Source organism: Canis aureus, chromosome 35 (assembly GCF_053574225.1).
Source record: "Canis aureus isolate CA01 chromosome 35, VMU_Caureus_v.1.0, whole genome shotgun sequence".
In the NCBI taxonomy this organism is placed as follows: Eukaryota; Metazoa; Chordata; class Mammalia; order Carnivora; family Canidae; genus Canis; species Canis aureus.
This window is the reverse complement of record NC_135645.1, coordinates 11510855-11532188: the sequence shown is the minus strand read 5'-3', so window position 1 is coordinate 11532188 and position 21334 is coordinate 11510855. Positions and strand designations below refer to the sequence as shown.

The following is a 21334-nucleotide window of genomic DNA, read 5'->3' as shown; positions in this document are numbered from 1 at the left end:
GGGCCCCTTGGACCCCTAGAGAGTTTATGACAACAAGATGACTCAGGATGGGGACTGGTCATGCCAGAAATACCAGCCATGAAGTTAGGGTAGTTGCGGCGTTGAGTCTTGTGGTGATACCCTCAGTCTGATGTGGAGATGGGAATTTAGCTGTTCGGCCTGTGATTCAATCAATCATGCCTAAGTGATCAAACTCTTAATAAAAATGTTGGCAGGCAGCCCCGGGTGGCTCAGTGGTTTAATGCTGCCTTCAGCCCAGGGCGCGATCCTGGAGACCTGGGATGGAGTCCCACGTCAGGCTCCCTGCATGGAGCATGCTTCTCCCTCTGCCTGTGTCTCTTCCTCTCTCTCTGTGTGCCTCTCATGAATAAATAAATAAAATCTTTAAAAAAAAAAAAAAAAAAAAGGCAACGTTGTGCCCCAAAGATTGCATGAGCCTCCTGGTTGGACAAATTCTGGATATTGTCACACATCAATGTACTGGAAGGTTAGCGTGTCCTGACTTCTTGGAGAGAAGACAAAGGGAATTTCACATTTGGGATTCTCACAGACTTTGCCCTACATGTCTCTACCTTTGTCTGATTTGCATCCTTTTGCTGTAATAAAACTGTAATCATAAGAAAAACACTTTACTGAGTTCTGGGTCATTCTAGAAATTATTACATCTGAGAGGGTAGTGGGAACCTCTGAATTGTAGCAAGCTGATCAGAAATGATGGTGGCTTGGGGGTCCCTGCATGTGTGGCTCGTGTCTGGCGTGAGGGCAATTTTGTTTGATGACTGTTGTCTTTAACTTTGAGTTTGGTAAAGTCATTGAAGAAAGGCATTTTCAGAATTTTATATAAAATTCAAATTTGGGGTTAAACTGTCTCTTTAAACCAGAAGGAGACCAAGGGTTTTGCTTCTGTTTGAGAATTTTGCCAATTATTGAAGCTGATAGCAAACCAGTACTTACTTCCTCACCCTCTCCCCCAGCCACCCAGTCTGATTCAACATCAGTTCTCTTGTTTTTTTCTTGACCTAATTTGGCTACTATGACTCAAACTTCAGACCCTCCCAATCATTTCCCATGTACAACGAACCCACTTCAACCCCTTTGGACTGTGAATTGCTTATTTCTCCTTTTCTTTTGCTATCTCCTGTCTGTCCCGTGCAACGCTATAGGAATTGTAGAGAGATTCTGGACACATTTTGTGAAGGTAATGGCTCTCAGTAAGAAAAGAAAACAAGGGATCCCTGGGTGGCGCAGCGGTTTGGCGCCTGCCTTTGGCCCAGGGTGCGATCCTGGAGACCCTGGATCGAATCCCACGTCGGGCTCCCGGTGCGTGGAGCCTGCTTCTCCCTCTGCCTGTGTCTCTGCCTCTCTCTCTCACTGTGTGCCTATCATAAATAAATAAAAATTAAAAAAAAAAAAAGAAAAGAAAACAAAACAAACTCTCCATTTCATAAGTAGAAAAAAAAATAGGTGGCTTTAGAAAGCCATTTTGTTCCTTCTACTGCTATCAGGTAGGATCTTATTAAAACTAATCCTTAAAGATACTTCTACTGTGGAGAGTTTAAAGAAAGGGTATATTCCCTAATGTTTTTTGGGATCATGTCCTAAGGTCTCACTCAAATCTAACAATCTGGAACTTCTTAATGCTCCATCTATAGCTTCCCAATGGTAATTAATGCTCTTTCTTATTGCCCCTTAAGGGCAAAAAAAAAAACTTGCAGAGAACCTCTTTGCTTAGATGAAGACAATTATTGTAAATACCACATTCCCTTCTGTGATAGGAGAGATATTGATAGAGCCTTCAAGGGATTCTTCAGTATTTTGTCCACCCACTCCTCACGTTATTTTCATCATTGGCTTCATTTCCTATCTTATTCATGAAAACCTCCAAGAGGCAGGGCAGTCAACCACAAGATCACCGACTCAGGTCAATGAAGACACATCTCCTTTTCACGTTTATTTCATTTTTTGTTTTAAGATCACAGAAGAGCAGAGCATTCATACGTGTAAAGTAACAGAAGAGAGAAACAGAATTTAAATACATTTTAAAAGAAAAGAAAAAAAGCTTTTTTTTTTTAATTTTAATTTTTTTTTTAACACACACTGCGCTTTTTATTTTCCTCCACAGAGCTAGTATCCAGGGAAAAAAAAAGATCCATCCAATAAACAAAAATAAACTTTGAACAACAAAAAAACAAAAAACAAAAAAATGGCCATGTGTTGTATCATCAAGGAAAAGTCTATAGGGGTGAAAAAAAAGGAATATATTTATATATATATATATTTATATGTATATAACACTGTTAATAAGGAGAATTCTAACCAAGAGCAGGATTTATACACCCTTCAATAGAGCAGTGAGAAGGAAGGGGTGAAGCAGTGTGGGGGGAAAGAAGGTGGAGGTTTTGTTCCATGCTTCTCTCCCCCTGCAGTTTTTTTTTCCCTTTAACCTTCCCCCCATCCCAGTGAATACTTAGGGAGCAGCACTTGGCCACGATCACCAGAATGAACCATTTACATTCTCTGGTGAAGAGCAAAGACTTGGGGAAGTGGGTCCCAAAAAGGCTGCAGATAGCTTAGAATTACTGCTGCGTACCATGAAGCTAGTAGTTCCACGTATTTTCTTCATTTGCAAGAAGCAGATTTTTACTCTGTGCCTGGCTTTTACATACAGAAGGCTTGTGCAGAGGAAAACATAGCTGTAGGAGTAGATCCAGGAGCACCACTCAAGGAGACACCTCTGAAATAACCATGCAAATGGAGAGTTGTCCTCAGGGAGGGGTGGGTCATTCTCCCATTTAAAGAGAGCTTTGAAAGTGCTCTAAACACATCGCACATCCTTATCTACATCACCCAATACACGTGCTGGGAAGTTATGAATAATCCCTGCTCTTCTGGACACGGGAGACTCAGAATGTTTCTGTTCTCTTAGGCAATGAATGAAAAGCTAAGTTGAGCCTCCAGGATAGTGGGGGGCTACACTTTGATGGGTTGAAACAAGTGGGCCTGTGCTCAATCCATTCAGCATATGGCACAAGAAAGTAATTCCTCACGAACTGCCTGAGAAATAGCATTTCTGCGTACCCTTCTCTCAGAGAACTGAGCTTCCACATTTGATTTGGGCCTTTCACAACAACTCTCCCTGTGTTCGACTCTGTCACCTTCTGTTTATTTTTGTCCTATTTTTAGCTTGTCTTCTTTAAATGATCTCGACCTGTACTTTTTCAAAATGAGGCTTGTTTTCTCTCAGTCCACTTGCTTGACTTCACAGCCTCTTAGTCAAGTTTAGGGCAACTATGCCATGAGAAAATCCTTACAAAACAAAATGTATTGTCTTGTCTGTTTCTCACAGAACAGCCTTTTGAACCTGCCTGGGACCACTTGCTTACTGCCATCAGCAAAAGCAAAGAGTTTTCAAGGACACACATTTACTGTAATGAGGCACTTGGCCCAGAATGAGAAAAAAAACAAAAAACAAAACAAAACTGATGTTTCCTTTCATACACACAGCATGCATAATAGCCTGGCTACTTTCCTTCCTATGAAAAGTTATTAGAATATAGTTCTGCAGTTTGATTTTATATTATAAGGAAACAACTCCAGTTATTTCAGTGCCTTCAGTCTCATCTGAATGTGTCCCTTCTCTACCTTGCTAAGAAGTTTTGTTCAAAAGAGAATTTTAGAACCTGTCCAGGGACCCTGTAGTCTAGAAGTTTTTGCTTTGGAAATGGAGATGATGGAATGATGGTTCGGAGGAACAAAGGTGGGAGAGGGGCCAAACTGGAGGTGACATGCAGCTGTTTGGAATGATCAGCTGACCACATCCTACATGAGCATTAAATTCTTATTTGAAATCAGAGTTTAGAGTTGCCAGAAGTCTGAGAGATGTGATCCAAATACCTTATTTTTGGGATGAGAAAACCAGGTCTCAGGAAGTTTAAGTGACTTGCTTAAGGTCACCTCACTTGTCTGTGTGGCCAGACCCTAGCCAGATTCCAATGCTTCACCTTAAACTTGCCATTTATCTTGGGTGGAGGAATGTACTTTAAGTGTAATGTTAATTTGACCTAAATCTCTTTCTATAACAGTCCATGCAGAAAGTTCTCGTGAGTCCCAAAGTCATCTCTTTGATGCCTCTTTGTGGCTGTTCAGATTGTAGAAAATGTATATATGTCACTCTATATAAACACATCAGACCCTTCAGAAAGACTCCAAGAGAAGGTGCCTGAGAGAGATACTCCCAGTTAAAGTAATTCTGTCCTCAGTTGCAATATTCAGGATAGGTATGTAGAAATATAGGTTTGTCAGATTAAGTAAAAGTAATAATTTCCTAGGGTAACTTGGCAAGATAGTTCTCAAGAATATAACATGTTTCTAAGAAATCTACAATTTCTTAGAATCAAGATGACAAAGAAGCTTTCCCAATGTCATTTTTTGGATGGAAAATAAAAATGGAGTAATATTGTACTCCTCGAGCTGTAGGTGACTTCCTTGGACCTATTTAAATAAGCCATCTTAGATGGTTGGTAAGAAGTATCAAGAAGACGCTGGGAGTTGATGCAACAGACACACGAGCCCTTAAAACTCCTTCCTCCCTGTCTTCTCATTTCCCTTGTTTTGGGGTCAGGTGAGCCAACTGTGGCAACAATTGGGAAAAACTCCACTTAGGTCCCACAGGAACTAAGAGGTGGCCTCCTGTGACATGAGCAGGATGTCGACCTTTAGGAATTCCTGTGGGTCTGCTTCCTTTTGCTGAGGCAACTTTCTTGTTCGAGACATTAGTCATACTCCTTCCCATTCTGACCTGTGAAATGCTTCAGTTTTTATTTATTTTGTGGGGTTTTTTTTTTTCTTTAAGATTAATAGATTTAGCTGAACCTGGGCACCGCCTGAAAAATGAAGTTTACATAGTTTATATCATGTACATAAACTAGCGATTTACATTGATTTACACATGATTGGTGCCTAATTTATTAATCAGCACACAGTATGTAAATGCACTGAACAGAAATCAAGATTTTAAAATAAGTTTTCCATAATATCCATAAACATTTGCGCTGGTGTAAATGTTAAACCTAAACCTAATGTTAACACCAGCTTCTTTGCCAAGAAGAAAGTGATGTACATTGCTGGGTGAAAACAAATTCTCTCTTGAATTTCAGTTGGCCGCATTTGACAACACAGCTACATGCAAATGAGAATAGTTTACTTCTCTTCCACTAGTATGCACATAAATGTAAACTCCATTTTGCATTTAGTGAGATGTTTACAGATACTATGCCAACCATGATGGAAAATTTACATCACTGGGGCAAATGTAGTCTTTGGAAGAGAAATATTTTAAGAATGTAAGAAAGAAGAAGACTTCCTGAACTGAATTTGTGTTTCTTAATTTAGGGTCCTATCTCATCATTTTTGTGGTATGTTTAACATTTGTCTTCAAAATATTAATAGTTTTTATAGGTCAGATATAGCACTGCACTTCTATTTCTATATTAAAAAAAAAAAAAAAAAAGATAGTTACTGGTAACTGAGACTAAATCCAGGCTAAAAAGTTATGAAAATGAGAAAAATAAGGCCATGGTTAATCCACGGAACTTGGTCTACAAACAAATTCCTCTCAAACAAATAATTACAAAATGGAAAAAGATGGGGCTCCGTATCTTTCTAAATGAAGCATAGCTCTCTTTTTTTTAAACCAAATTCAGTACTTTTCTTCCTTTTAAGTTTAAACCGTTATTCTAGATTTGTCTTATAATACATACAATATTGTAAATATAGCATCTGTAAAGATAAGATTAAAAAAAATACATACACATATATATTATTTTTCCACAAATAATTCAAGGCCTGCAAAAAACAAAAGGAGAGATTCTGGGAGACAAGCCAATAGAAACAATCAAACCACAACCAACCTGGGGATGGAAACTGTGACTCTGGAGTAGTTAAGAAGCTAACCACCCCGTAGGTAATAACTCAGAAATAATCTCATGCTGAGGAGTTTAGTTTTTGTGTGCAAAGGAGGTAAGTCCATTTTTGGAGGAGAAACAGATTTTTGTTTCTGTCTCCAAGAACATGAAAATCACGAGTACTTTTACAAGGTCTCTATGAATAGCCCCAGTTGACTGAATATGTGGTAAAAAAAAATGCCCATGGCAAGGGAGAAGTCTGTCTGACTTGGAAGAGAAGGCAAAGGTCAATAGGACAATTCTTCCCCAACAGAAAACACAATTTTTCCCTAAGCCTTAGTTCTTTTAGGGCAGAGGGATTTTATGTCTCAAAACAAGTAAGACTGTTCCTCCAACAAGGCAACACCTTCTGATGAACAATTGCACAGAGGATATAATTCTGCAGTTGTAAAACCTAGGATAGTTCTCATTCTTCAGGAAGTGCCCTTGGTCAAGGTCATTTCTGCTTTCGTTAACGGAAGGTCAGTTCTAAGGATTTCATTTTATGAATAGTGGAGTTTCGTTTTGCATACAGAGGACATTAAATATATTAGCCATTCAGATTAATTGATGAATTTCACTTCTCTCAGGGTATTATTTCCAACCAGTTGGTTCTTTTCAGTGCAGAGTTTCAAGTTTTGAGTACCAACGGACAAGATTCTTGAAGGGATTTAGAGCAATATGATGAACTAAATTCCAAGAAGTTCCATGTTCGGACTCAATTTCTTGGTGTAGTCCTCTGGCTGCTACCTTTTTCCTGACCTTTCTCCAAATTATGTTCTCCTCCATTCTTCACACTGCTTAGAGACATTCTCAAACCTATGAGATTTCTGGGGTCAATGTTTGCTCTGAAACAGGAGCCAGGACCAATTTTTTAAATTCCCAGATCCTGCCGGAGATATATGCAAACACCACAATATTCAATATATGTTTAATTATGTTTAATATATGGTCAATTATATTAAAACTCAGGGAACAAATGGTGCTGACAAGGCAGACATTCCTTTCAGTGGAGAATCTTCTTCCATAAAACCAAGACCTTGTCCTTATGATAGGGTGGAGATAATATGAAATGTAGGCGTATGATTAAAATGTGTCACATGCCACAAGGATCTGTTCCCGAAACTGACACTAAACCGAATTAACACCTGCTACTTTTCTTTTCTTATATATCTTTAAATTAGCATGCATTCCTCTAAAGCTTCCACTTAAGGATGTGACTGGCTCTTCAATATATGAGGAACATTTATCACCAATGATGATAAACTTTTATTCCTGTACTACGACCACAATGTTAGAGAAACCCCGATTGTCAATAAATTGATGCTGGATAGGAATATGGCTCACCTTCCCTATATTTTAGTAGCTACTTTCTTGGATAAGGATTTCTCTTCTATGTGAGGATCTGCCACAAATACTCTTATCCATCCCCAAGCCCAATTTGTCCTTCTGTCTCCTGTCTAAACTGCAAAATCATAAAAGAAGGCTGGTAATAAGCTTTCTAAAACAAACAATAGAATCCCCTAGAACAGATTTAAAATGTTGCTTATCAAAGAGATCATTACCTTCAAAGACAAGGCTCATTACCTTCAATTAAAAAAAACTATCAGTAGAAATTTCAGATCCTTCCTTCCGTTCTTCCTTCCTTCTTTCCTTCCTTTTTTCCTTTCTTCCTTCCTTTCCCCTTTTCTTCTTTTTTCCCTGGCTTCCTCTCTTCCTTCCTTTTTCTATTTGCAGTTTGGAAGTTTCCTGTTTTATATCCTGTGACAGCTATTTTTCAAGTTCCACAACTAGATGAGGTACCATATTTGGCTTTACATTCAATTAGGTCCTCAATAATAATCCTCTGTCTTTTCATAAACCGAGCCACTTCTGATGCCTCCTATAGTCTAAGTGAAAGCAATGGTTGGTTTCCTGACAAAGATATCTACAGGCAGAGAGCCAGCTCTCTCCGCAAGACCTTTCCTAAGAAAATTCTGGTGCTGCGGTGATAACCAAGCTTTGTGGTATGCATACAACTTCTGCCTAAATTATTTTCCCGGTTCTTTTGATTAAGGAACGAATTCACATTTCAGAGGACTCTTGTCGATGTGAACTTAGGCAGCATATTCCCCACAGTATCTTTTTCAGGAACCGGAAGCCAAAAGTGAGCAGGGAAGGTGACATAGATCTTAGTGGCCTGGCCTAGGATAATGATGGACTACCATGAACACTGCAAACATTACCAGTGGAGCATAAAGGAGGCCACCAAATAAAGCCTTAGCTTACACCACCAGGTCAGAAATCTGCAAAGGAGCACAAGGGGTGGATTCCTTCTTGTTATGGTCAACGCTTTGTACACAGTTCTGCCATTATCTCTACAAGATGAGTAGGGACCGGTGCATCTGTCTGCTTTTCCTGCCTTGCTCACTCTCACTATATTGTATCTGAAATAGGAAATAATCTCTGCTCAAGGGAATCCATGGGCCAAATGCAGTGTTATTCGAAGATCAGGGAAGGGGCAAAACAGGGCTGCTTAGATCTCCACGTGGCTCATCATCCTTTTGTTGGAAATTGACACTTGGAGACCTTCCTGCTTCTTGGGATTTACTCAACACATGCTACTCACTCCTGCAGCAGAGCAGATCTAAGCCTGCAGAAAGCCAGGAAATATATCAATTCCTCAGACTCATGAAACAAGAGTGAAATCAGAAACCTTCTCTCCTAGGTCACCTCATTGACGTCACTGATTCTTTCTACTGTTCGCTCACCCCATCAATAGTAGGCACTTTCATTTACAGTGATATTCTGAGTGACTCTCGACTGGGTTCTGATGATTGGACTAAGAGGAATATGAGGCTCTGCCCTTACAAGGGGCACGGCTTGGTGTGGATACACGCTGATGTCATGTGACAGCCATGGGGGGGAGGGCGGGGGACTCTGCTCCACGCCTCCTTCCCCACCATGTCCCCCAGCAACTTGTCACAGCCGCGTCTCACAATTACAATGCGGGACAGTATCTACAGCACAATGAGTCTATGTACACATGGACCATTCCCTTGGCATGCTTTAGAGAGAGACACACACGCTCACACACGTACACCCACGTGAGAGCGAGACTTGAGCACGCGCATACAGTGGAGAAAATTAAAATGGTACTTCCTAGTGTCTGCGGCATGACTGGTGCTGGGGGGGTGGGAGGGGGTGAAGAGAAGCAGCAGCTGGGGGCCTTGTGCAGGGGGGCTGAAGGGGGAGTAATTGGGATGGATGTAGGGGAGATAGAACACACTGGAGGGGGAGGAGATGGTCTTAAAAGTTGGGGAGACAGTGGAGGCAGATAAAGGCTCGACACAGGATTCCAGCGTGGATTCCACTGATAGTCTGAAATGGCTAGGAGTCAGCTCAAATGAAAAACAAAATAAAAAGATGATGGAAATAGAAACACCAAAGGCAAGACCTTATTTTTTCTTTCCCCACGGATGAAAAAGAATGAAGGAAGGATAAAGTGTGTGTGTGGGGGGGGTTAATACCCATCTGACACTTCTTCTCTTGACTTATTTTTACAACATCCGGGTGTCCTTAGCATGATGTCATCTTTATAGAGAATACATTTGCTTCGATATACACATAGCCTTGTAGAGCGTTTCCCACCCTGATTCATAGTTAGACTTTTATTGATGGACTTTAAAATGGTCTTAAGTGCATTTTCTTCTTCGTTTTCTTATTTCCCCCTTCATCTATAAACACACAACGTTGTAAAATAAACAGGCTCCCCCCATCTCGCGCGCTCTCTCTCTCTCTCTGTATCCTGTGTGACGCATTTTTGTGTGTTTTTTAAAATTATTTTTAAATTTTTATTCTATTAACATTTGCTGAGAAGGCAGAGCAGAGATGCTGCCAGCAGCCACAGTGGTACGGCCAGACTGATGGATCCATTGATTCCTCTCACCGACCCGGGCCCTGCGATGCAAAAGAGAAAGACAGGAGAAGAGTTAGAGCCAGCCCACTCCAGGTGACAGCTGACAGCGGGCAGTGTCGGAGGTACAAGGGCCAGGGAGCAGCACCTCAAAGCCAGTGCGCTTGGGTACAGCCCAAGAAGGGCTCACCATCTTCCCTAAATCCTTCTCCTTGAGTTTTAAGTATCTCAAGGGGTTTCCGTGATTGAACACTTCTGTACACAGAGCTCTCCTGCTGGAGAAGGCTCACTGACGTGTCTGCTGGTGCAACGGGCTCCTTCCTCTTCACCCAGCCTCCTCTCGCACGCTCTGCTCGGCATAGCGCTGTGATGCCAGCACTCGTTAAGATTCCAAGCATTGATGGGGTCTTTCAGCAGCCAGACACCGGCTCCTCCAGCTGATTCATCACAGTGTCTCCATCAATAAAACATGGGACCAATCTGAAACTCTCATTTCTCAGGGGGAAGCAGTAATTATTTATTTGTTAATGGGAAGGGGAATTGTTTCCAAGGAACATTTGTGGCTGAATGTCACCTTGCTGCAAGGTAGAGAATAAGTGAACTCTTGTAGGGTCTTAAGAGGCAGCCGGGGATCATCTGGTCCAAACTCTTCATGTGACACTTTAAAGATCAAAAGCAAAGGCAACAGGAAAACCACAACAGGGACCACCAAACCTAGAGACGTTAAGAGGTAGGTCCAAACCAGAAGCAGAACCGAGACATGGACTTGTCCAGAATTCACCCTGGAGGGGTGGCCCCCGTGTATTCCCACTGCCACCTTAGTTTTCCCAACATGGACACGATGTGGGGTATATGGGAGTGTGGATCTAAGAGGGAGACTGGAATGGAAAGGAAAGCGGAGAAAGGATTTGTGTGTTGACAGAAAGGAGAGAACTGGGGCAGAAAACGTAGGCCCCAAGAGCTCGTCTCTGACGCTTTGCTTGTTCCATTTTCTCCTTTTGCATAGTTCTGTTCATATAGATCCATCACAGGAAGAAAATGTTAGTACTTTTCACAACAAGGATTTTTAGATTTAAGACTGCATGCTTAGACAATGATATTTAAAAGAGAAATCAATGTGACTAATTATGGGTCGCTTTGCAGTTTTGAGGGCACATATACAGATCAATGTGTGTGAATGAATGTGCACGTGTGTGCATACGCGTGTGTGTTGAGACCTATGATGGTTTGCATGTGCAACGGAAGCATCCTCTGGTATGCAAATGTTTCCAGGATTGTCTACACACATATCTGGTCAGAGGCCAAACAACAGAGAAGATGTTGAATTCAAGAACGTTTTCCTAATCTGTGTTTTACATAAACAATGGCAACAACCACCCAATAAAACCAACAATTACACAGCACTTAGGATAAGGTACTGTTACAAATGCTTTACACATGTAAGCATATAACCATGCTTTGAGGCAGGCATTAGAATGAACCCTTTTTTTACAGTGAGATAGTAAGAGGCAGAAAGAGGTTAAATCTGTTGCAAAAATTTACACAGCTAGTAAGCAGAGGAGCTGGGGTTTTTACCCAGGCGGCTGGCTGCAGTCTCTGCCTGTCACCACCACACAGTGAAGTTACATAGTGAAGGACTGCCAGTAAGTCTCCTGTCAAACGTTCAGCAAATGAATTTTGTGTTTGTGGAAAACAATAGCCAGAACAAACAAAACACAACATGGAGGCAATCATTATCTTTGGAAAAAAAAAAAAAAAAAGATTTTCAATAGAACATTTTTACTAACGCGTCTTTTTGAGAACATAAAAAATATTACTATAAAAATGCAGATATGTAAAACTTTGAACAGTGTAGTTATACTATAAAAATGAGCTTTATTACCTGGAAAGCTATGGAAATACAGAGTAAACAATTTAAATATTTAATCAGTCAATTCTTTACATTTCTGAATGGTTATAGGGTTGTGTTAATAAAAGACACTTTCTCACTACCTTTGGGTTCATGCTTTTCATGGGGAAATTCAGGTTCAAGAAGATCATGTTTCCTGCATAAAGCACCTGATGGTAATTGTTGACTGGGCACTAGAATGCAGTGTTCAGAGTCTCAGTTCAATGCTTTTTGTAGCCCACCCCCCACACCCTTCACCACCATTTTTTTTTTTTTTTTTTTTGGCCTTTGTGACCTTTAAGCTCTCTCAATGGCAACTCTCTAGAGCTTCTGGCCAGATGGTAATGCATTTCCCTATCATTTTAGTTCCTCTCTATGCTTTAAATGGCATAACTCTGTGGCACATTTGTTTGGATTAGCGGGTCAGGACAGCTTCCAAAACAGAAAGACTACACACAAACTGAGGCCTGACCGGACTAAGCAAAAATGATTTTTGTTTTTCCCTAGGGATGGTGTGAAACAGAAGGGTTTTAGTAAGAGTCTAATTTTGCCTGTTTCCTTAATCTCACTTTTAGTGCTGGGACAGGCTACAGTATCTTTCAGACGTCTTAGAGTTGACTGTACCTGGGGACGTCTAAAAAGTCTCGTCTGAGCATTTTATTTGAAGGGCAGTAAATATTTGAGAAAGCCAAAATTGCATCATTGAAAAATATAATACATACATAGATGAGCCTAAATGTGCATGTATAACATTCTTGCTAATGTATGTATACACATATATTCATAGATGCAAAGAGAAGTATATATGTTATATGCATACTCATATATACACATATGATATACTGTACATATATTTTATTGGTCTTTTAATAGACATAATTGAGAATTAACTGTTACTTTCACATGCTAGTTTATGATATATATAGGAAATCCCAGTATGACTGTGCTAATAATTTCATTCTTGTAGAATTATTATTATATATTTGAAATGCATTTTGTGGATCTATTAAAGATATCTTCATTTGTATCAATTATTATTTATTAAGTGCTCTCATATAGCTATTTGATGTGCTTATATGACTTGCTCTTTTCATAATTGGTTTTGAGAGTAAATAAATAGCTTGAAAAAATGCAAGGGTAAATGAATGATAGTTGGAGAATCATCACAAGTGTGTATGCAATTATAGATATATATGACTGCATAGGAGACTACTTCAGTTAATGGCTATTTCAGGGAAGAATAATCAGCAAAATCATTAATTATGTTTTAGTTCATAGTTATGAAATTTCTGCTTATTTGTGGAAATGCAAATGATAAATCTTATTTCCCACACCAGATGGCCAGGCTCAGCAAGTGCTTTTATATACTGACAGATATAATGAAAGCAAGAGTCTGTAAACATAAATTAGCCTTAAGAATAGATGGGCAAATAGAACCACAATTCAAAAATTGCTACACGGTTTTCATACAACAGACAAAAATCATATCTTGGCATTTAGCCACATTCTATATGTGTTTACGTGTATGTGCGCACACTTATATGTGTGGTATCTAGTAAACATTCAATAAACGGTAGCACCATCATACTACTATTAACTATAGAAGCTTAGATTACTGAAATCCATGAAATACCCCTGAATCAAAGGTATTGGCTTGTGAATCGGGTCAAGGCTTTTAAAGTTTGACCTGAAGAGGCAAAATTCAGCTGGAGCAAGATTGAGAATCTTGAGTCAACACACCAGGTCAAGATTCTCAACCTCAGGACAGGATGATAAGTGAGACTCTGTATCACGGTGATTGCTGGACTGCACTTTGCCACGACAATGCTTTTACAAGGGAATTTGTGATTAAGGACAAGGTTGATAAAACATCCTGAAATTGTGAGATATGAGAATTTTCGGCAAGTCTCTACACAGTAAATTCGATGCAGGATGCTCAGCCAATTGACTGTCTTTCAAGAAAATCTTGAAGAAAGTACAAGGTGATTTCCCAACACCTACTTTGGAGAGCATGCACTTGGAAACACTTTGTGCTTCATTCAAATCTAGCCAATGCATTTCTGTTGCTTCTCCTGAGTACTTAGGGCTCTTTTCCTGGACTAGATTTATTCAAAATAATCATTCTTAAAGAATATCATTAATCACAGCCTCAATGATCCTCGGGCATTCCTTCCAGCCACTAAGGAATCAAGGTCAATAATAATTTTATTCCTGTACGCAGTTGAGTCATACAAGAAAAAAAGAAAGACCAGGTGAGTTTAAGTTTGAATTCTTAGAATTATTAAGTGCTGACCGAGTGTCTGAAAATAAAAGAAAAACTCAAAATACAAAACAATTGTTCAGCAAAAGAGAACAACAATCTTCTAAAATCTCTCTTAGTTATTAGCCGGATGTGCAGGCTAAGGCGCTGCCCTCTCCTAGGAAGCCATAGTGAAAGGGAAGCCCGATAAGATTGACTTTGGCGCCACCTGCTTTCTATGTTCAGCCAGTACAGCTTCCTCAGGGGAAATGAATTGGAGATTAAAGTTTATATATTCTCCAGGCTGGAGCACAGAAGAGGGGATACGTTGATGTTTAATGTGAGCAATATGTCTTAGAATTAAATTTGGCCTCCTCTTTGCATTATCTCCCCTCTCTATAAAGTGAGTCTTGGATAAACCTGAAGTATTCTCATGGTAAAGTGCATCACATCTTTTCCATCAAAACAGCATCAAATAGTTTAGCGTACAAAATTTTGAAAATTTAGGTCAATACTTAGAATTCCTTTGGGTGACACTAGGTCATTGAAATAAAACCCTATCCCCTATTTCTCCATCCATTTCAAAACACTAGGTATCATATGTTCCACTAACACTAGCCATTTAAAATTCAAATGTAATTGATAATCATGGCATTGGGGAGAGAAGAAGGGCTGAAGGGGACAGGAGTTTACACCTTCTTGTCCCAGATGATCTTGGTTCAATGTATGTATTCCTGATGGCTTTGTCCCTACTGCCTTCTGTGAAGACCTGTTAGAGCTGGTTATAAACAAGGTGCTGACCCTTTCCCGGGAGTAAACAAGAAAGTGTCCATAATCTCTGTGGCTGTTAGTCACCGGTAGGGTCCAAGTCCCACAAGAATAGGTTTTCACAATTGAGAATGACCTTGGTTGTCTCATCTCCTTTGAGGCTCAGAGAAGAAAACATCTTCATATAAGACAATTACCAATCCAAGTGGGTAGCCATGAGAACTTAAGGAGGGTGCTATCTGGCCATGCAGGTTCCTCTGTGGCTTTGGTCTGGGGACAGACACAATCAGGTATTTCTGTTGGACTTATAAAGAGGGCATCTAGGGAATTGGTAATTGTTTGCATCATAGGTTCTGGTTTATGAAGTGTTAACCTGACTGCATTGTCTTTGTAGGATTTATTATGTAGGGGGATTATTGTGTCACATGGCTGATGGAGGTAGGTGGCACAGTTCCTGGGAGACACCAGCAGCCTGGGTGTACTGCAGAAGGGAGAGGGCCTACAAAGACCTGGGAAAGCACTGAGGCAGGGAGAATATTAACTGTTCAAGTGCTTCATTTTAGGAGATGCTACTTTATTTCTTTTAGCAGTGTATCTTCTTTACTAGCCAGCAAGGGACAGTGAGTAGGCTCTCTGTCTCTTCTGAGAGACTGGTCACTGGGCAGTGAACACTGCCAAAAGTGCAGCTCTGCAAGAATTAACTATGGCCATTTAGGATATGGAGAGTGGGAGGGGAAATAACTTATTCAGTTCCAGAGATTTAAAAATAAATGGCTGTCAAAAGGCATATAGGGGTCATGGGTTAGATCTGGGCTTTGTGTGTGTGTGTGTGTGTGTGTGTGTGTGACTGAGAAAGTTCACAATCTGGGAAACATAGTGGCAAAACCATTATGGGAATTCTTATCACAAATTATTGAGATGAAATAAACTCAAGTGTGTAAGACCTCAATACATGGCTAAGAAATCTTAATTCTAACACACAGTAGGTAATCAGAAATAAGAACCATACCTTTTTGCTTGAAGTGCACGGTGGTGCCAATTTCTAAAAAAGAAACATTTAGCAAAACAAAAAAAAAAAACAGATCAAATTTTTTTTTTTGTATTAATTGAGAATAAGCACAAAGGTAATCTGATACTCTCCATTGAAAGGAGAATGGGACAAAAGGTGGAAAGAACATTCTAATAGAAATACACACCAGTAGAGATCGAAAGAAAGGCAGGTGGAAAGATATTATTTTGTTGGAACAAATGTTGTGCACTTGGGAGTGGTAAAAATAATTTCCAGCTACAAATCCTTGATGTTACCTGTTCTGTGTATAGACAAGAACAAGGACCCTGAGAATGGCACGTAGAAGGACTCTTGACTGAAATTTAATGGAATGATAGAATGTGTCTGGCCTCCAACACCATCCTGCCATCTTGCCCTTGGTTTACTCCACTCAAGCCATTTGCCCTTGTTTTTCTCCTAACACACTAAATCCACTCCAGCTTTACAAGTTGTGCACCTGCTGTACTATGTGCTTGTGATGTTTCTCACCCACATCTCTGCATGGCCCGCTCAATGACTTCATTCAGATCTGTGCTGACATGACACCAACTCAGGAAGGAGTTCTCCCATCACTTTGTCAAAATGGTACCCTCTGTCACTTTCTATTCCTTTACCCTGATTTATTAGTATTTTTTTTAATTTATTAGTATTATTAGCATTTATCAGTACTTGGTATCCTTTTATACATTTACTTATTTGCTTGGTTAAAGCTTATCTCCTCCATTAGAATATATGTTCTGTGAGGGCAGCAACAGTGTCTATCGGGTCAAATGATGTATCCCTGTGCCTAGATTAGAGTCTGACATGCAATATGTGTTCAGTAAATATGTGTTCAGTAAACAAGTAAAAACTTGTTGAATGTTTAAGTCTCAGGGTTGGAAGAGCTCATACCAGTAAATACCTGAATTCCCTTTTGTGTCTTTATCGATACTGTTAGATCTTTAGAAGTAAATGTGGACATTTTCCATAGGATACCACTTTGACTTTCAGGACCAACTGAGTGGGATAGGAGCCCAAACCATGGCTGTGGGATATGGATTGTCTTCTCCGTGAGGATCAGGGCCTAGCCTTGCACCCCTCAATAACATGCTTTCACTAAGGAAGTAAAGTGACTGAACTCTGAGGCTGAAGAGAGGTTTTTTGAATTGGACATCTGGTTACCTCATTGTCCTGCTTGAAACTTGCTCATGCTTTCTCGTGTCTTCCAGGATAAGGACCCAAATCCTTAGCATGGCATCCATGACTCTACTCTCTCATCTCTCCAGCCTCATCACAAGTCCTCCCTCATTCTCCATGGTATCATGTTTTTTATTGTTGTTGTAGGGCCGATGGCACAATGTTTTCACTACTAGGAACCCTACTCATCCTTCAGAATTCAGGGACGTCTTCCTTAGCCTCCTTAATAAAATTAAGTCCCTTTATTATATAAGTTCTGCTCTCTTTCGTGACATTTATCTCAGCTTAAAATTTAAATACTTTTGGCTGAGGTTTTGATTAACGCTTGTCTTCACTACTGGCCTGTGAGTTCCATGGAAGCAGGGGCTGTCTCTGCTCTGTTCTTTATCATAGAACAGTCCGTGCATGAGGGCACTCTGAATTCACAATGGGCCAAAATAGATTTAGAATCACTGAAATATGGGGAAAATAAATATATGTCAAGCAATCTCCTAACAGAGGGGCTAAGACTGTTTAAAAAAAAAAAAACAGAGCGCCTGAGTAGCTAAATTATTATCTAATTTAGTACAAAGGGTTCAGACCTTCAGGATTAGGTCTGCAAAATTTCCGAGGTTCAGTGCAGTCTATTTCCTTCGCAGATTTTCCATTTGTCTATCCAAAGGAAGCCATAAGGAGAAGCCCTCAAACAGCATGCTGTTTTCCTATATTCTTATGATGGCTATAAGAAGGGCACAATTCCCCTAGTGTCTGAAGTTTTGAAAACGTTTGGCTACAATTCAGCATTAGCAAAACTAGCGTAAGCCAGGCTGTTCCTAGGAGCGAGCTGTATCTACACATAAGGACAGCTTTCCTAAACTGGTCAGATGTGGGGTGGGGGGATCCTCCCGTGAATGTTGTTTTGTATTATGATTGCTGGTGGACCTCTAGATGCACTTCTGAAGATGCTCCAAGCCACTGACACCTGTCCTTCATCCTTCTGTCTTTGAAGAGTTAGTCTTACTTGCACAAGGAATTCAAGTCTTCTGTGTGGGAGCCCATACAGAAGGATGTAGTGAGAATTCTGCTCCTCTCCTAGCAAAAGCCAGGGACCAATGTCACTCTTACTCTGGAAGTGAAGCCAGATGCCATCAAGATATAAAATACTGTTTCATTTATAAAACAACTCTACCTATTGACCACGCTGATCATCTGACCACTGATTTTTCAATTGTATATTAAACACATTGCCACTTCTTTTCTTTCATAATACCTGCTCTGACTACTTTTCTTTGAAATAAACATGTTGCCTGAAAAATTGTTGAAAAGGCACTGTAGAGAATGTATTTAGCATAATATGAGAAAACTGAGGCCCAGAGAGGCTAATCAGTTACCCAGGGTCACGCAGAGTAAAGCTGAGACTGAAATTTAGGGCTTTCACTTCTCCCAGTTAGAACCCTGTCCACTATCCTACAATACCCCTCAGGTATTTTTATGAAAGTAAGGCCATGGAATAGCCTATATAACTCTAGGGTTCTTGCTGGGATATTTAACTGATTCAGTATCAACTGGAGACAGTTTGGCTTTGCTCTTGTGCAAAGGGCAACTGCCCTTCTCTCTTTGGTCAAGCTTTTTAGTTTATCATTCTTTGGAATATATAAGGATGCTGCAAGGTCATAGAGTGATTGCTTTTCACTCAAAGAGCCATAGATCCCTAACAGGACCATCTTTATGTAAAGAACACTTGGGGGATGCCTGGATGGCGCAGTGGTTGAGCGTCTGCCTTTAGCCCACGGCTTAATCCTGGAGACCTGGGATCGAGTCTCACATTGGGCTCCCTGCATGGAGCCTGCTTCTCCCTCTGCCTGTGTCTCTGCCTCTCTCTCTCTGTCTCTCTCTGCGTCTCTCATGAATAAATAAATAAAATCTTTTTTTTATTAAAAAACATTTTTTTAAAATTTTTATTTATGATAGTCACAGAGAGAGAGAGAGAGAGAGAGGGGCAGAGACACAGGCAGAGGGAGAAGCAGGCTCCATGCACCGGGAGCCCGATGTGGAATTCGATCCCAGGTCTTCAGGATTGCGCCCTGGGCCAAAGGCAGGTGCCAAACCACTGCGCCACCTAGGGATCGCAATAAATAAAATCTTAAAAAAAAAAAAAAAAAGAGGAAAATATATCTTAACAGCTAAACTATAGCAGAGCAGAGCCAAAGAATGAAAAATAAATAAATAATTCTACTGCAGCAGTAAGGATGAATAAAACATTTAGCGATGTTAGCATGCTGAAGTGATAGGGAAATAGACTGACCAAACAGCTTTTTGGTCAGGAGAAAACCAGCCACACACCTGGGTTAACCAGTCAGTGAGACAGGTTTGGATAAAAGTCTACATGCTCTAAATACTTCTCTTAGGGAACAGAAACTCCCCTACTAACTAATGAGTTCATGAAAAGAAGGATTTAAACACATTGCCCAAATATTATGCTCTTTGAAGAGAATATCACCAGATATTAGATAAAAATTATGCATCTGCTTGAAATACCTTTAAAAAGCAAACTAGGGGCAACCCGGGTGGATCAGCGGTACAGCACTGCCTTCCACCCAAGGCCTGATCCAGGAGACCCGGGATCGAGTCCCACATCAGGCTCCCTGCATGGAGCCTGCTGCTCCCTCTGCCTGTGTCTCTGCCTCTCTCTCTCAATCTGTGTCTCTCATGAATAAGTAAAAAATTAAAAAAAATCTTAAAAAAAAAAAAAAAAGCAAACTAGCTTACCAGTTAAATTTTAGGTAGCACTTCCTATTGCAATAAATAAACTGGCTTATGAAACACTACCAATCATTGTTTTTCTTTTTCTTTTTAAATTCAGGTTAGTTAACACACAGCACAGCACTGGTCTCAGGAGCAGAATCCAATGATTCATGACTCACATACAACACCCAGTGCTCATCCCAACAAGTGTCCTCCTTCATGCCCATCACCCAGCTAGCCTATCGCCCCATCCCCTCTCTTTTAGTAACGGTCAGTTTGTTCTCTGGAGTTAAAAGTCTCTTATGGTTTGCCTCCCTCTCTGTTTTTATCTTATCTTATTTTATTTTTTCCTCCCCTTCCCCTATGTTCATCTGTTTTGTTTCATAAATTCCACATATGAGTGAAATCCTATGATATCTGTCTTTTTCTGACTGACGTATTATGCTTAGAATAATAGCCTCTTGTTCCATCCAGGTCATTGAAAATAGCAAGATTTCCTTCTTTTTGATTGAAACACTAGTTAATGATCTTGAGTGGGAATTACATTAATCTCTAGGAAAACAGAGTGCTTATTTCGTACTATCATTTCCTATTCATCCTCTTCTGTTGGAATAGAACATTCTGTTTTGAGAAGCAAAATCCCGAATGTTTTGAGCCTGGCACTTTGAAAACTTGGTTGTGTGCTACCATCTTGTGGTAAAACGAAGACGTGTTCCTATGTGCTGTCTAAAGGACTTGCCTTTGTCCAGCAGGTGGCAATAGTGGGAAAAATAAAAACTTTTCAGTTAGCTTGAAACCTTACATTTCCAAAAAGAGTCTTTCCTCTTCTTACAGAAAAGGGGGAAAAAATTGTGGTCCTTAACAAATGAAAACTATTCTTCTTTTCGTAGGGCTAAGGTGATTCCAAATTCTTGAGTAAAGCTGACTTGCCAAGGATATTATTTATGCAGGGATTCCCTGGGCACACTCAATAGAACACACTTGAAGCCTATGATTTTTTATACCTTTCAGGAAAACATCTCACCACATATCAATCTTGCTTTAGCAAGTACACTTAACAAAGTAAGTGAAGAATAAAAAGATAAATCTATTGCAGCAATTCAATCGTACAATATAAAACTTTGGGGGGCTTTAGTACCGAGAAAGCCCTAGAATTCTCTGGAAGCATTATTGCCATATCTTAGACTTTAGTTCCTGCTGATGGGGTCCAAGGAGGCAATGGGGGAAAGAATTTAATACTAGAAAAGGCAAGTGTCATGAAATATTTATTTGTTAATCTGTTTTCGACTTTTAACTTTCAGATTCTTTATACTCAGCTGTGTTAGACAAACCTGTAGCATCAGAAAGAGCTGATCCAGCCTCTCTATTTGGCATAGACCATGTTTTCCTTGTTTACTAGTGTAGTCGTGTAGTCTCAGCTCACTATTTCTCTAGCACGGAGTAAGTGACCAATAGATTTGCTGAATAGATGCCCATGCATAGATGAGTGGATGAAGCAAATGAGTGGATGAATCACAAATGAGTGATTGAATCATTTAGTACCTCAAGATCTATCCTAGCTAGGATTCCAGGTAGAGGGAGATTCTTCTTTTGGAACCATCATGCTCTACTGGAAAGACAAAATTATTTTTGGGAAATAAGGTATTGAAAGAGC

The 21334-nt window shown here is 40.1% G+C and overlaps 1 protein-coding gene across 4 annotated transcripts in view; it reads right to left on the bottom strand.

Annotated features, from left to right (window-relative positions):
- Window positions 1-1926: 1926 nt before the first annotated feature.
- LSAMP (limbic system associated membrane protein) overlaps window positions 1927-21334 on the bottom strand; it is a 638551-nt gene continuing 619143 nt past the window's right edge. For 2 of the 4 annotated variants that reach the window (XM_077884209.1, XM_077884207.1), the window contains 2 exons: window positions 15742-15774; window positions 1927-9881 (listed from right to left, as the gene is read on the bottom strand). In XM_077884209.1, the coding sequence (XP_077740335.1) occupies window positions 9784-9881; window positions 15742-15774 (131 nt within the window). In that variant the 3' untranslated portion in view covers window positions 1927-9783. The remainder of the gene's footprint in view (window positions 9882-15741; window positions 15775-21334) is intronic. The other 2 variants (XM_077884208.1, XM_077884211.1) reach the window with 1 other exon arrangement.